This window comes from Sus scrofa, chromosome 14 (genome assembly GCF_054392235.1).
Source record: "Sus scrofa isolate SSC_HxYL_T2T_F1_AM1 chromosome 14, Sscrofa_HxYL_maternal_Yorkshire_Landrace_v2.0, whole genome shotgun sequence".
NCBI classification, from domain to species: domain Eukaryota; kingdom Metazoa; phylum Chordata; class Mammalia; order Artiodactyla; family Suidae; genus Sus; species Sus scrofa.
This window is the reverse complement of record NC_139396.1, coordinates 110,119,125-110,134,519: the sequence shown is the minus strand read 5'-3', so window position 1 is coordinate 110,134,519 and position 15,395 is coordinate 110,119,125. Positions and strand designations below refer to the sequence as shown.

Here is a 15,395-nt window from a genome sequence, read left to right as displayed (position 1 = left end):
AGTCCAGGCCTGGTGTGGGAGTTTGAGGCTGCTCCCCTGATGCAGGCTCCCTCCTCCCGCAGAGGGGCCTAGGAGGGTGTGGCGGGGCCTAATTAGTGTTTACCTGACATGGGCCCTCGAAGCCTGGGCCCCACAAGGCTGAGGCCCATCCGCATTCCGAAGTGGTGCTGGGAGGCCCTGAGCAGCGGCCAGCCCCACTGGAGTGGGCAGTGAATGCTATGGGCAGCAGGAACTCTGGGTCACAAGGCCACAGTCCCACATGCCATTGGCAATAGAACACATCTTAAACAGGTTGGAGAGCCCAAGAAAAAGGGTACAATAATATTACTCTTGCAAAATTTTGTGAATATATATGTATGGCCCTGTGGACTCAGCAGGCACCAAGAAAGTGAGGGGCCCTGGAGCTTAAGCAGGTCCAAATGATTCTGTTCACTCCCTGTTACAGCCAAATGCCAGAGAATTCTGCTCAAGGTATCTGGACAACGCCACCCGGGGTGGGGGCACTTCTGGGACATGGCTGGTGGGAATTGGACTAAGAGGCCCACAGGGACGTTTCCTTCCTTGTTTCCTCTGAGGTCGTGCATGCCCCCCACCCTCACCAGGGTTCTTTGTGCTGGCTCCCCTGACAGGATGGCGGTGTCACCCACCCGTTCTGGGATGGCCCCCAGACCCCATGACCCCTCCCCACTAGTGCCCACCCTGGGGTACTCTTTGCCACCCACTTCTCCTCGGGAGCTCTCCAGCTCCTCCGCAGGCCCTTGTCAGGGCTCAGTCACTCAGCAGGGTTCTAGCCCCAGTGCCAGATGGGAGCCCAGCCCACTACAGCCTCCAGCTGTACTCTTCCCTTGCTATCAGGCCGCCGAGGCCCTCACCACATCCTCTGCCACTAGGACCCTCTCCTCCTTGATGCCCTGCCCTAGTGTGAGCACCCAGACTCCAATACAACACACTATGGCCCCAGGTCTCCTGGCAAGGCTGGGTGAAACACAGATCCCAAATGCCTACAGGGAGAAAGCAAGAGGCCTGGAGAAGACAAGCTGCCCAGGACTGGACTTGGTCCCAGACTCGGTGCTCTGGGTTAGGTCCACTCCCACTGGCTTTCCCACTCCAGCTGGGATCAGCTCCCTGTCCTCTGAGCTTAGCCCAGTCCACCCAGGGCTCCTCTCCAAGCATAAGACCCTCCCTAACCAGGGCTGGATTCTGGTCTGAGGGGCTGGCCTTGGGTGACTCCTGCAGGGATCAACGTTACCTGCTCAGATGAGGTCAAGATGACTCAGATGGGACCTTCCCATCTTGGGAGAGGCCTGGCCCACATTGGGCCCCAAAAGAGCAGGCTTGAACACAGGTACCCGAGTCAGCCTGTCCTGAGTCAGAAGGTCAAGTCCAGCACTTGGGGTGGGAAGAATTGAGCCTTGACAGGAACCAACTAATTCTCCAAGTGGAATCTGCTCAACAAACCAGTTTGGCAAAGGACCAGCTGACTACATCATCGAATCGAGGAGAGTCAATTTTTCAAATAGCAATTTGCCAACTGAGCAATTAACAACTCTGAAAAAAAAAAAGTGCTTGAGACTTAGGGCTGCCTTATATCTGAAGCATGACAATTTCTCATACAATTTGAACTGCAAATGTCATGAATATCAAGAGTTTTATGACTGTCGTCCTGCCTATACTTTCTCCTACTCCTATTTCATGGATTTGGGTTCTCAGAATACATTGGAGCCCACATATGTTGCACACACAGACTCCTCCCAGACACAGGGAGCGCCAAGAGGAGACTCTTGGAGATTTAGTTTGTCGGTCACCAAAGGAAGATTTCCGCAGCATCTCGGCACCCAGCCATGGGTGTCAGTCAGGGTTCCAGACAAAACCAGAGAACACGCAAAGGGGTACCTGAGGAAAGGGACAGTTCACAAGCATGTGGACTGACTGGAGGGGACAAGAGATGGACGGTGAGGCCCTCCAGGGACCAGGAGTTTCCTGGGCCTGAAGGGGCTACAGAGCCTGAAGAGAGCCACAGCTTAGGGGAGGATCAGGAGGAGCTACAGCTGTCAGCAGAGGAACAGGCCCCTGTCTAACTGTGAAGAAGGGAGCAGGAGGGGGAGTTCCCATTGTGGCGCAGCAATAACGAACCTGACTAGTATTCATGAGGATGTGGGTTCAATCCCTGGCCTCACTCTGGGTTAAAGATCCAGCGTTGCCATGAGCTGTGATATAGGTCACAGACATGGCTCGGATCTGTTGTTGCCAGGATGGCAGCTGTAGCTCAGATTCAACCCCTAGCCTAGGAATTCCCACATGCCTCGGGTGCGGCTCTAAAAAGCCAAAAAAAAAAAAAAAAAAAAAAAAAAAAAACCCAAAAAAAAAGAAAAAGAAAAAGAGGAATATGTTCGCCTCTTCTTCCTCTCCATCGCCTGCCAATAGCCCCTATGGGCTGAGCCCAGCCAAGTCCCAAGGGTGGGGGAGCCCAGGTGAGGCCGTTCAGGAGGGCAGGTTCCCAGGGTGAGGGCAGGGACAAGAAGGTAGAGAGTGAACGTGGGTCCTCTGTAAACAGAGAACACCAGCTCAGCCTGCCAGACTTCCAGGTCTAGAAAGTAACAGGGCTGCAGCTTAATATTCCCATTTCTCCTTCTTGAAACTCTATGAGGCCACAAGGGTAGAGATTCAGTTTTGTTTTGATTTTTTTAAGTGAGACTCCCCACCATTAGATTAGTAAAGATGCTTTTAGTTTATTTATTTATTTTTTTTTTTGCTTTTTAGGGCCACATCCACGGTACATGGAGGTTCCGAAGCTAGGGCTCTAATTGGAGCTACAGCTGCTGGCCTACACCACAGCCACAGCAATGGGGGATCGGAGCTGCGTCTTCAACCTACACCACAGCTCATGGCAACGCTGGATCCTTAACCCACTGAGCGAGGCCAGGAATCAAACCCGCAACCTCATGGTTACTAGTGAGATTGTTACCACTGTGCCATGAACAGGAACTCTGAGATTCAGTTTTGCAAGATGTTTGTATTCCACTCTGGGTTCCCCTCCGCCCATATTCTAGTTGGGTCCAATGGTTTATTTTGGGGGCATGCAGAACATTACTATGGTTCTTCAAGTCAGTGCTACACGAAAAGACATATTCAGAGAAGTGTCACTCTCGCCTCATCTCTACCACCCTGTTGCCTTTTCCTCCTTCTTTCCTTTGCCTCCCCCCCTGCCCCATAGGTAACCAATCTTTTTAGAGTCTGGTTTACCCTCCTGCATTTTCTTTCCACAAATATGCAGAGACATGTGTTCTGCATGTTTTCTTACACCCTTCTTTTCCTTTACAGGAAGGACAGCATACCATAGATATGTGGCTTTGCATTTGACTTTATTTTCTACTTAACAGTAAAAACATACTCATTTTTAAGTATGAAGCAGAATATCAAAACTACATTGCATATGAAGAAATCCCACCGAAAAAGCTTCCTTCAAAGAAGGCATATGAATATTATTACCTAACAGGAATTAAATTCCAGCAATAATTTGAAAAAGAAAATAAGACACTGAATAAAGCATTCGTGGCTATGAAGGAAGACTGTAAAACAGAAATACCAAAATTCAGAGATGAAATGGCAGACAACAGGTGTAGGCAGAAGAGAAACTTACAAAACTCAGGAATAAATTAGAAGAAGAAAGATAAAATAAGCCATTGCAGAAATAAAGACTAAACTAGAAGAAGCCACAGCAGGTACATATGGGAATAGAATGAAAAAAAGCAAAGGAAAAAAGAAGGAGTCATGTTAGATTCATACACAGGGTTTGGGAGACAATGGCAGGTGTGGAAGGTAGAAAACTTTGGGCCCACAAGGGAATTCTGAACAAAGAAAACCAAGCAATGGAACAGAACAAATATTTTAAAATACAAATAAGAGATGCTCCTAAAATAAAAGAAATCCAGAATCAATACTGAAAAGACAAATTACATACTAGAGGCAAAAGAAAAAGAGCAAACCAAAAAAAAAAAAAAAAAAGAGTTCCTGTGTGGCTCAGCAGTAACGAATCTGACTGGGATAAGGGTTCAATCCCTGGCCCCGCTCAGTGGGTTAAGGATCTGGCGTTGCAATGAATTGCATCATAGGTCACAGATGTGGCCTGGATTTGGCGTTGCTGTGGTTGTGGTGTAGGCCAGCAACTACAGCTCTGATTCAACCCCTGGTCTGAGAAGTTCCATATGCTGCAGGTGCTGCCCTAAAAAGAAAGAAAAAAAAAAAAAAAAGCCAATCAGCTAGAAAAATCAAGTCACTTATTAATAATTGCAGTGAATTATAAATCAGACTTCTAGGAACTGCTCAGTCTTCTGTATCAAAGGGCAGTGCAGCCATATCTAGAAGACCTTCAAGGAAAAAAGTGTGAGCTGTAAATTTCAAACCCAGTTGAAGACAAAGTATAAAAACAAACAATACCACACATTTAAGAACTCAGAATATGGTTCACAAGAACCCTTCCTTTTTAGTTTTAACTTTTTTTTTCTTTTTACAGCCACACCAACAGCACAAAGAAATTTCCAAGCTGGCATTTAAATCAGAGCTGCAGCTGCAGGCCTACACCACAGTCACAGCAACACCAGATCCAAGCCATATCTGCAACCTACGCCACAGCTTGTGGCAATGCTGGACCATTAATTCACTGAGCAAGGCCAGGGATCAAACCTGCATCCTCATGGAGACTATGTTGGGTCCTTACCCACTGAGCCACGGTGGGAAATCCCTTAACTTTTTTTTTTAAATAGAATTTGCCCTACACAAAAATAGAACACCATGAACCCTCAGGGACACACCACAGTAACACAAAGTGCCTACCTATAAAAATTCTCAGCTCAGATCCCAGATGTCTTCTCAGTTGATCTGAAAATATTTTATGATTGAGGAAACTTCTAGATGACTAACTCCAACACCCATGAGATAACAGAAAATATTTCAGCAGAAGGAATGGCAGATCTGAGACAAAAACAAAGGTGTGGAGGAATGGAATGTGAATGCTATGTGTTTTCACAAAGTAGGAATTAGACAACTAACAACACACGCAAAAGGAGAAAGGAAGAGAAGGTGGAAAGCAGAAAACTCTGTCCTTCTCATCTGTAATTCAATGGAAGCCAGAGCTGAGAAGTCCAATGGAACCAAAATGTGATGTTAGTGTCTCTGTGTTTGGCTAGTTGGGAACTGGGATTTGGAGAATTGGGAACTATTTGGAATTGCTAATGGAAGAATTAATACTGGAGACTTGACTGGGACCCAAGAGGTACAGTGGCCACAGCCTCTCTTTAGCCTGTCTGGGCTCAACCACCTTCACGAACCTCATGGAGACAGGCCTGGGTTCTCATAGGCCCCATGGCTCTCCAGCATTATACCCATCTTGCCCCAGACATTGGGCCAAAGACAAATCCAATCTGGCTCTTCAGAAACACGCATTTGCACAGTGCATGGGAGTTCCAGCTGCACTCGGGCAGGGGGTTGTGGAAGAGGCTGCATTGAAGAGATGGCACCATGGCAAACCTGACAATGTGTCAACTCTTACCTGGTAGAAGAACCAAAGTACCATCATTCCTGCATTCATGTGGCCGGTGTTGCCAGATCCCCACTCTAGGCGCTGGATGGGGACTAATCAGTAGAAGGGACTTGACTGCAGCCCATGGACAATCATCACAGAAAAGCACACAGGAAAGTGACTCAGTATAAAAGTATGGAAAAGAAGTGCAGGGGGTGTGAGAACATATCAGCAGTGTCTGGACCCATTCTCTGTGTGTGTGTGTGTGTGTGTGTGTGTGTGTGTGTGTGTGTGTGTGTTGGAGCTGATCAGGGAAGCTGAGATCTGAAGTCTGAAAGAGAAGGAGCCACCTAAACAAGGATGGTTTATGAGGGAGGATGGAGAGCATTCCAGGTAGAAAAAACAGCACATGCAAAGACTAAGGTGAGCAGAAGCATGATGTCAAGGGAAATGAGCAAAGGTTAATATGGCTGAGGCAGAGAGGAAGGGGCTCTTACAGGAGGAGGTTGGGGAGGTGGGTGAGGCAGCCATTGAGGGATCTTAGCATCAAAGTAACATCAGGATTTAAACTTTTGCTTGTGACAGAAAACCGAATCCACAGGGTCTCAAACAATAAGGAAACTGATCCTCTCATCTAGTGTGTAGCAGCCACAGGATTGGTTAAATTAAGGACTGAATAAAGTCACCTGGGATGCAGATTCTGTATTCCTGCTTTTCCTTAGACCTGATCCTCCCATGGTTACAAGTGGCTGAGTTCTAAGCATCGTCTTTCCAACCACAAAAATGCCCAGTGGAGGGGGAGAAAATGCTTCTTCCTTAGTGTTTTTTGTTGGTGGTTTTTTGGGTTTTTTGGTTTGTTTGTTTTGTTTTGTTTTGTTTTTTGGGGTGGAAAACCTTTCCTAGCCCTCCCACCTGACTCCTTTCCTTGTTCTGAGCTGGATCACACACCGTCCCTAAGGCCAACATCACAAGGAGAACAAGATGAAGAGGGATTGTTGGGCCAGGTGGGATTTCTTCTGAGTCAGGCAGGGGAAGGATACACACCAGAAAAGATGTGAGAGCTCTGCTAGTCCAGCACCACCCATCTCCCAGTGTGGCCCAGGTGGCCTCTCCTGACCCTGCCATTCTCTCCTGGGGTGGGGTTCCTGAAGATGCTGGAAGCACCCCCAGATTACCTCACATGTCTCTTTAAGGACTTTTCCTTTAGGCCAGAAGGAGCAACCTTGGCTCATTCTGCAGACTGGGTGAGGCCTTCTTTTAGGAACAGTCAGCAACAGGAATGAAGCATGGAGCTGGGTTGACTGGGGTGAGGATGGGAGATGCTGAGGGTAAGAGGGAGGAAGACCTGCTGCTCGCTTGGGAGGGATCTCAGACTGAAGAAGGGAAAGGTCACCTGGGCAGATCGTCACTCACAGAGACACTTGAGCTGGGCAGTGGCGGCGTGGGGACCCGGTGACACTGCCCCCTGCTGGTAAGTCGTGGAAGGCCTCTGGGTAAGTTGGCCTGGAGTCAGCACGCGAGGACGACCCTTTTTTTTGTCTTCCCAGAACTGGGTAGTGCTGTGTAGCCAATATTTATGAGTTAAAGAGGAACGATTACCTATGTGTTCGTCTAGAAGCGAAATATATCATTACGGACAGAGGGAATAGCTCGTGCGAAGGCAAGTGGGGAACGGGGCGTCGCCAGCTGAGGTGTGGCAGGGGATTCAGATGAAAAGGGCTGCCGGCGCCAGGGCTGGGCATTATCCTGTGGTAACAGTGAGTCACTCAGCAGCAGGGCGCCCCCAGAGCTTGTGTCTCATGCATGGACACGTGCTGGGAGGAGGTGGGGGGGGGAAATAGTTTGCGCGAACTCTAGGCCATCTGGGGACCTGCTCCACGAAAATACCAGCCTCTATCCTGGGTCAGAAGGTACCGGCGCATCCGGAAAGGAAGGGGTGCTCGTGAGAGCGGTCTCGCACGCAAGTACGCACACCCCTGGGTTCCAGTACTTTAAGCCCACGTGCACCAGCCCGGGCGCCGCGGGTCCCGCCCCAGAGGGCGTGTCATAGGCGGAGCTCCTGCCGGCTGCGCCAAACACGAGACAACTGGGTGGGGCTCAGGTCTTGGGGCGTGTCCTCGCCCTCCAGGTCCTGTCCGGTGACTCACCGTTGGGTGCGGCTGTCACACAAACACCGAGGGGGAGGGGAAGGGTAGCAAGGGGCCAGAGACCCGCCCCTGCGTCCCCTATCTTCCCGGAGAGTTTCTGACGCCTGAAGTCCTTGCGAGTGCCTGGCCCTCGGATGCCCGGGTGTTTCCAGCCCCCGGGGTTAGCTCATACCCACCCCCCCACACACACACCCAGAGCAGAGCTCGGGGCTCTGGGACCTAGTAGCCTCCTGTGAGAAAGAACCGGGTTCCTGAAGCTGGGGGAGCAGTTCTGGAATTGGGGGCAAGGGGAATAGACCAGAAGAGGGGAACGTACCTAGATGAGGGTTGAACCTCCGATAAGGGAGAATCTGGATACACCACTGAGACATGGAAATGAGTTCTTGGACAACCCGCCTGGCTTTCGGAATTTGGAAGGCCAGGACTCTGGATGTCTGGGTACCAGGGCTCTGCTTTAGACGAAGGACGGCTGGACCCAGTTTGGGCGGAGGCATGAAACGGACACAGGTTAAGAATATGTGCTTTAATGAGAGGGCCGGCTAAGAGCCTGGTAGAGCTCAGGACCTGGTAGGAAGTCACCCTCGTCTCCTTTCTGTCATTTTAGGAGGCCGAATTTTTTCCCAAAACCGGAGAAAGTCTCCGAGGCCTGGTTAGCAGTCTTGTCGATGGTTTCCTGGGTAGACTTGGCCACCTGGTCCATGGCTGAGGAAGGAAAGGATAGGGCAGATGAGGGTGGGGCCCTGGGGAACCACAACTATGCAGGTCTTCCTGGGTCTCCCTCCCCAGGAAGCAGTGTGGGTGGAGGAATTGCAGGGAGAAGGTGGGTGTCTGCCCAAGGGCTGGGTGGGGGTTGGGCAAGGTGTGAGGGATATGCTGGGGATGCCCACCCCCCTGCCCACCAGCCCCACCAGACCTTTCTGCCCTGCTTCTGTGGTCTGATCCACCACTTGCTGAGCTGCTGCTCCAGCTGCAGTCACTGGAACGAGAATTGCGGCCTTTAGCCCCTGTTGAGATACCACCAACCACAGGGGCCCCACCACTGTCAACCCCTATCCGTTCTCTAGAGTGGTCTGCCCTTCAGGCCCCAGCAGAGATGGATGCTATTGAGGTAAAGTCCTTTGACCAAAGCCAGTGAGGGGCATGAGCCCTTTCCATGACTCCAGGGTAGTCTTGTTTATTTATAACTCTGGGCTCCTCCGCTCTGGCCTGTTGCCCTTGCCATCTCCAGGATTGCTGAGAAAATATCCAACAGAGGAAGGAAGGCAGGGCAGGGCCAGGCTGGAGCTGGCATCTGGACTGTGGCTGCTGGTGGGCATGGCCAGGAAGAATCCTGCCCCCTTTAACAGCTTCTCCCCCAGAAGCTTGGCCCAGATGCCTGAATTCCCAGCTTTAGTGCTTTGGGGCTTCTACTTTGCAAGGTCCTCTCACTACTTCCTCTCTCCTGTGCCTCTCCCCAGAGGGCACAAAAGCAATGATGCCAGTGTCTCTGTGGGCAGGCAGCTTAAGGCATTAGAAAACAAAGAGCAGAAAATAGGTGAAAATTCCAAGGTCAGGCCATATTTTCTGGACCATCATTTGTGCCTGTGGAGAACAGGATCTGCAGGGGCTCAAGTGGGTAGGCAAACAGGTGATTCCGGCCTCCAGAGATCTGACTCATCCCTGCTGTTGAACAGGAAAGGGCCTGCTTTACCCAGACCTCAGGGGTCAAGCAGGCCCTGGGGTCTGTGGCTCACAGAGAGTCCTGGGGTCCTTGTCTGACATAGCCAGTCAGGACCACAGAGAAGGAGCCTTTGCACCCAGCTAACGGATGGGGAGAGTGAGGCCCAAAAGGAAGGGTAGCGTAGGCTTCCTGGTAGCATTTAGCCTTAGGGAAATGACTCTGGCTTTCCTAGGCATTTCCCCTGGGTTTTGGTGTTGTCTGTCGACTGGGATACGTGTAGGACATATTGGGAGCTGGAGTCCCAAGGGAGACTGAGCTGGGACTGGAAGAGCTGTCACTCGTGGGCCCAGAGTCTCCCCACTTACCAGACGTGTAACCTCAGGTCTGTGGAGAAAGACCTGGTAGAAAAACTAAGATTGGGGCCACCCACGCTGTGGGGTGAGGGTGGGAAGGTCCTCTGGGTAAGGACTTAAAAGGAATTGATTTTTGGTTTTTGTTTTCCAAGGAGTGGGATGTGCCTCAAAACAAAGCCCAGTCTGGGTCTGGAGCTGCTTCCCCCATCCCATTCTGGCCCTGGGTGCTTCTGAGACCCTGGCTGGCTCTGGCTCTCTCTTGGTGGACCTTCACTCTCCCCTAAGGACCTGGGTGGGGCCTCTCCCCACCCTCATAGCAGCCTCAGATTGGCCCCGTTAAGGCCCAGAGTGAACCCCTGGAGCTCCTCAAGGCATCATTCCCCGGCTGGTCGGGGTGGGCATCCTGCCAGGTCCCTGCATCTCAGGAGAGGGCCTTTCCAACCTGAGCCACCTGCCAACTTTGGCGCTGCACAGACCTCCAGCTTCTGCCCCCCACTCCCATCCTGAGTCCAGCCAGATGCCCCAGTATGTGCCCTAGATAGCGGGCCGTCCTCACCAGCTTCCTGAGCCGCCCCCTCCACTTGCTGCTTCAGGTCCTGCAAGCCCTTGCTGGCCATGGCTGTGCGGGGTCTCCAAAGAGGTCAGGGTTAACCGCAGCGACGCTGGATCTTGCTCAAAGCGGCAGCGACCTGAGCACCAGCTCTTGTTTTTAAGGCGCCCAGGGGGCTGGCCCGCCCCGCAAGGGGAGGGGGGTAGAGGGGGGCACGGGGCGGTTCCCAGCACTTGGACTCCGGGGAGTGACTGGGCTCTGCTCCAGGCCCTGCCAGCCGGAGAGCACATTCTGGCCTCAGGCGGGCCGCCGTGGGAAGGTGGCCGTCCCAACCAGGATTTGAAGAGTGTCTAGGGGCTGCAAGGGGGCTGGATCGGGTGTCCAGAGAGTGGCTGGGGACAAAGGAGGGCTCACAGCCCTCCCTCCCTGACTCCAAGGATCCCCCAACTTGTGAGCGCAGGGTCAACACCAGGTCAGGATCTGGCATTGAAATCAATAATAGCAGCTGCCTTTTTTTAAGCATTTACCTTGTCTGGCACTGCCCTTAATGTTTACAACCTGTTGTGTAAGCTTTACAACTGAAATGGGTGTTATTAGCAATTTATTGGAAGAAACTGAGGCACAGGGCGAGTTAGGTCTTACCCAAATTCACATGGCAGGAACTCAAATCCCCATGGTGGGCTGTAAAGCCCAGGGCCCTGACCAACGCCCAGCCAGCGGTTCCCACACACTCAGCCTGGACACTGCAGACTGGCCATCTGCCCAGCTGCTGCTGGGACGGAGGAGGGTGAGGGGAGTGCAGTGGGGAGAAGGAGTAAATCCACCCCGCCCCCTTCCCTAGAGGGCAAGTAGCTGGCTTGTGGCTCTGGCTGGGGACCAGGCAGCCCAAAGTGGAGGGGCGGGTAATGAGGAGGGCGGTCTGTGTGTGGAAGGCCCAGGCAAGGAAATCATTGTCCCAGACCACACATTGAAGATGAGAGCAGCCAAGCTGCAAGCTGCTCAGATCACCTCTCCCAGGCCCAGGGGCAAGTGGGGCTTGGTGACTACAGGGTGGGGGGTGGGGGCGTGAGAGGTGGGGGGGTTGTTAGAGACCTGCATGTCAGTAGCACAGCCAGGGATCCCAGGGACAGCAAAATGACCCTCAGGGCACATCCTCTTGCCACTCAAGGGTGAAGGTTGTTCCTCCACCCCACCTAGAGCTCTCCCACTCTGGCTGTCCACCCTGGAGTTCACCAGCTCACCTCTCAGTGCGATGGTTGGACCCTCTCTAATAGTGCTTCCTTTTCCTTCTTTCTTTCTTTCTTTCTTCCTTCCTCTCTTTCTTTCTTTCCATCTTTCTTTCCTTCCTTCCTTCCTTCTCTTTCTTTTGGGGGGGCGCACCTGCAGCATATGGAAGTTCCCAGGCTAGGTGTCAAATCAGAGCTGCAGCTGCTGGCCTACACCACAGCCACAGCAATACCAGATCCTAGCTGCATCTGTGACCTACACCGCAGCTCATGGCAACAGTGGATCCTTAACCCACTGATGCAGGCCAGGGTTTGAACCTGTTTCCTCATGGATACTAGTCAGATTTAGTTAATGCTGAGCCAGGACCACTGAGCCATGACGTCTGTCAGAGTTTCCCTTATCCTGGAGTTCTGTGATGTCCCCTCCTACCCAGGTCCACTCTGCTGGCCCGTGGGCAGGGGAATAAGTGGAAACAGATGCACACATATGGAATTGATTAATGGAGAAGGGTTCCTGAGAAAGAGGGAGGGGGGAGATCCCATTGTGGCTCAGTGGTTTAAGAACCCAACTAGCATCCATGAGGATTCAGGTTTGATCCTGGCCTTGCTCAGTGGGTTAAAGATCCGTCATTGCCCTGAGCTGTGGTGTAGTCTGGTAGCTATAGCTCTGGTTCGATCCCTAGCCCAAGAACTTCCATATGCCACCCCCCACCCCCCAAAAAAGAGGAAGGGGCAGGCACTGAGATCAGGTGGGGTGGGAGGGGATACCAAATGCAGACTAACAAAATGGCTGTCCCACCCCATCTCGGCCATGAATCTGGTCCAGCCTAAAGCTCCAAGGCTCTGTGGCCTGCCTCACTGCTGCCTCTGAGACTCCAGGGGATCCTCGTCCAGCGCCTGCCTCAGGCCTGCCATCACTCCTGAAAAACCACCAGTAGCACCACTCTCTTTAGTTGGGAAGGCCTTTTACACTGTTCCAATTAGCTCACCACTGAGCTGCTGATGCTCTTTGGCACCAGGCCACGTGGGCAAGGAACAAGATGGGGAGGTAGCAGCCTCTATTGGAAGGACAGCCGGGCCCAAGCAGCTGATAGTGTCAGGGCAGCCCTGAATGCAAGTGCCGAGAAATAAAATATTGTCTGCCATCGTGGTAAACCAAAGATGTCACAGTCATCAGGGATTACAGTCACTGGCCACGGGTGAGCGGATGAGCCCTGAGGGAACTCAGGAAGGAAACTGAAAATACCTGCCATGAAGCAGCTATCTGACCAAAGCCACTCTCAATGGTGAGCACTGAGGAAACTCAGGAGGTGAAAACACAGGATACTGGCCTCAGACAGCTGAGGTGCTTATCACATGAATGATTTCAGAGAGCCCAGACCTTCCTGTACATAGAAAAGCACTAAATTCCATTAGCAGTCACTTTTGTTCCTACTACCTGCCCTTTGCTGCCAAACTCCTATACATCCTAGGGTGCCCCCCTCACCTCCTTGGAGCTGTTTTGTTTTGTTTTGTTTTGTTTTTTCAGAGTTATTTGAGATGCTGCCTCTGGGGCTTGGGGCTTAAGTTCCCATTTTGCCCCAAATAAAACTTAACTCTCAACTTCTAGGTTGTGCCTATAGTTTTTAGCTGACACTGCCCACCTTGGCCAGGCACGATGATAACTGCTTGCCTGAGCTGACAGGTGGCCAGGATAAGGTACATGGTGCTGCCCTGAAAACTAACCTGGAGAATTTGGGTGGGGCCCATAGGAGGGAGGAGAGGAGCAGTCTCCCAGAATCCTTGGCACTGGAATCTATCTTGGCTGAGATGCGGGAGCCACCAAGAAGCACCCTGAGCCAGACCAAACATAAGCCGAGCAAGACTGGCCAGAGACAACCCGGAAACTAACCTCATTCCCATACAGTCCCATAAAACCTGAGGCTGCGAGCCATGTGGCAGAGCAGTTCTTCTGGGTCCTCTTACCCTGCTGCTTTCCACCCAGGTGTCGCTTCCTGATAAAGTCTTTTGCTTTGTCAGCACATGTCTCTCCTTGGACAGTTCATTTCCAAGTGTTAGAAAAGAGCCCAGGTTCGGACCCTGGAAGGGGTGCCCTTTCCTACAACAATAATAGAAACAGCTGAGTGGCTCTAAAACTGCAGGCACTGGAGTAGGGCCTCTTGGGTTCAAACCCCTACTAGGGCAAGTTCCTTCATCTCTCATAGCCTCAATGTCTTTTTTTTTTTTTTTTTTTTTGTCTTTTTGCTATTTCTTGGGCCGCTCCCGCGGCATATGGAGGTTCCTAGGCTAGGGGTCCAATCGGAGCTGTAGCCACCAGCCTACGCCAGAGCCACAGCAACGCAGGATCCGAGCCGCGTCTGCAACCTACACCACAGCTCAAGGCAACGCCGGATCGTTAACCCACTGAGCAAGGGCAGGGACCAAACCCGCAACCTCATGGCTCCTAGTCGGATTCGTTAACCACTGCGCCACGACGGGAACTCCCGCCTCAATGTCTTAAGGAGCTTCATCAAGCCTCAATCCTTGATGGTGGAGGACACAATGATAGAATCTCCCCAAAGTGTTACTGTGAGGATTAAACAAGCTGATGGATGCCCAGCACTCAGCAGACGGCCCTTCAAGATTAATGCCCTTCATCTTGTTAGTTTTTATTCATCCCTCCAGTTTTCTCAAGAAAATCACTGGAGGAGTTCCCATCGTGGCTCAGAGGAAACAAGTCTGACTGGCATCCATGAGGACGCAGGTTTGATCCCCGGCCTCACTCGGTTAAGGATTCTGCATTTCCATGAGCTGTGGTGTAGATCGCAGACACGGCTCAGATCTGCCATTGCTGTGGCTGTGGTGTAGGCCAGCAGTTGCAGTTCCAATGAGATCCCTAGCTTGGGAACTTCCACATGCCTCAGGTACAGCCCTAAAAAGTTAAAAAAAAAAAAAAAATCACAGGAGTGCCCATTGTGGCTCAGCGGGTTACAAACCTGAGTAGTATTCATGAGGACTCGGATTTGATCCCTGACCTTGCTCCGGCGTTGCTGTGAACTGTGGTGTAGGTCACAGACATGGCTTGGATCTAGCATCACCATGGCTGTGGCATTGGCTGGCAAGCTGCAGCTGTGATTCAACTCCTAGCCTGGAAACTTCCATATACCGCAGGTGCGACCCTAAAAAGGAAAAAAAAAAAAAAAGTCTGTTGCAGCATCGTTGGAGGAGGTCATCAAGAGGATGTAACCATTGGTTGCCTTCCAAGCTGGACTGGGGCAATCAGAGGCTCCTCACACCGTCCCCTGTCCTGCCTACGATGCTCATGCTAGCAGCTATTTCAAGGATGCAGCCTTGAGCGAGTAAGGTGTTGTTGAGACTGTCTGGACTGTATACATGACTGACCCCAGTTAAAGCCTCTATGAACTTTGAAGATTCTAGTGGGCTGCGGCAGAGATCTACCCAAGACAAGTCTCTTATCTAAGTTCTCTTGCTCATTAAAACTGCCACCTACCAAAAAAAAGAAAGAAAAAGAAAACACAAAGAAAGACAGGTCGCTCAGGACTTCTCAGAGAGGAGACGACTGGGGGAGAGCAGTTATCCCTCTGCAGAAGTCAAGGGCACAGAGCACATAATAGGGGACTTAAAGGCAAAGAGCATGGCAGGGGTCCGTGGGGTGGGGAAGAGGCTTCATGGACAGGGCAGACCTTGTTGTTTGACCTCAAGAACAGGCCCCGAATATGTCTGAGGGTGAGGGGGGCAAGCAGCAGGGACCCTTCCAACTTCTTCAGCAGAGGGGAGGGCCCCCGGACCCCAGGGACTGAATCTAGGTATCCTCCTCCCTCAGTCATCTGAGTGGACCTGGCTCCTCCTCGCTTCCTCTCAGGCACGCCCAAGCCCTGGGAGGCCTCCTCCTTGGGCGGCCTCCTCCCTGGGCATGCACAGGCCTGCTGATGAGTGGTGTC

General features: G+C 51.8%; 1 protein-coding gene across 1 annotated transcript; it reads right to left on the bottom strand.

Annotated features, from left to right (window-relative positions):
• Window positions 1-8,179: 8,179 nt before the first annotated feature.
• On the bottom strand, window positions 8,180-10,395 carry ADIRF (adipogenesis regulatory factor). Its single transcript, NM_001243503.1, has 3 exons — window positions 10,235-10,395; window positions 8,579-8,641; window positions 8,180-8,367 (listed from the first exon to the last, which is right to left on the bottom strand). The coding sequence occupies exons 1-3, from the start codon at window positions 10,293-10,295 to the stop codon at window positions 8,261-8,263; spliced, it is 231 nt and encodes a 76-aa protein (NP_001230432.1). The 5' UTR covers window positions 10,296-10,395; the 3' UTR covers window positions 8,180-8,260.
• Window positions 10,396-15,395: the final 5,000 nt, after the last annotated feature.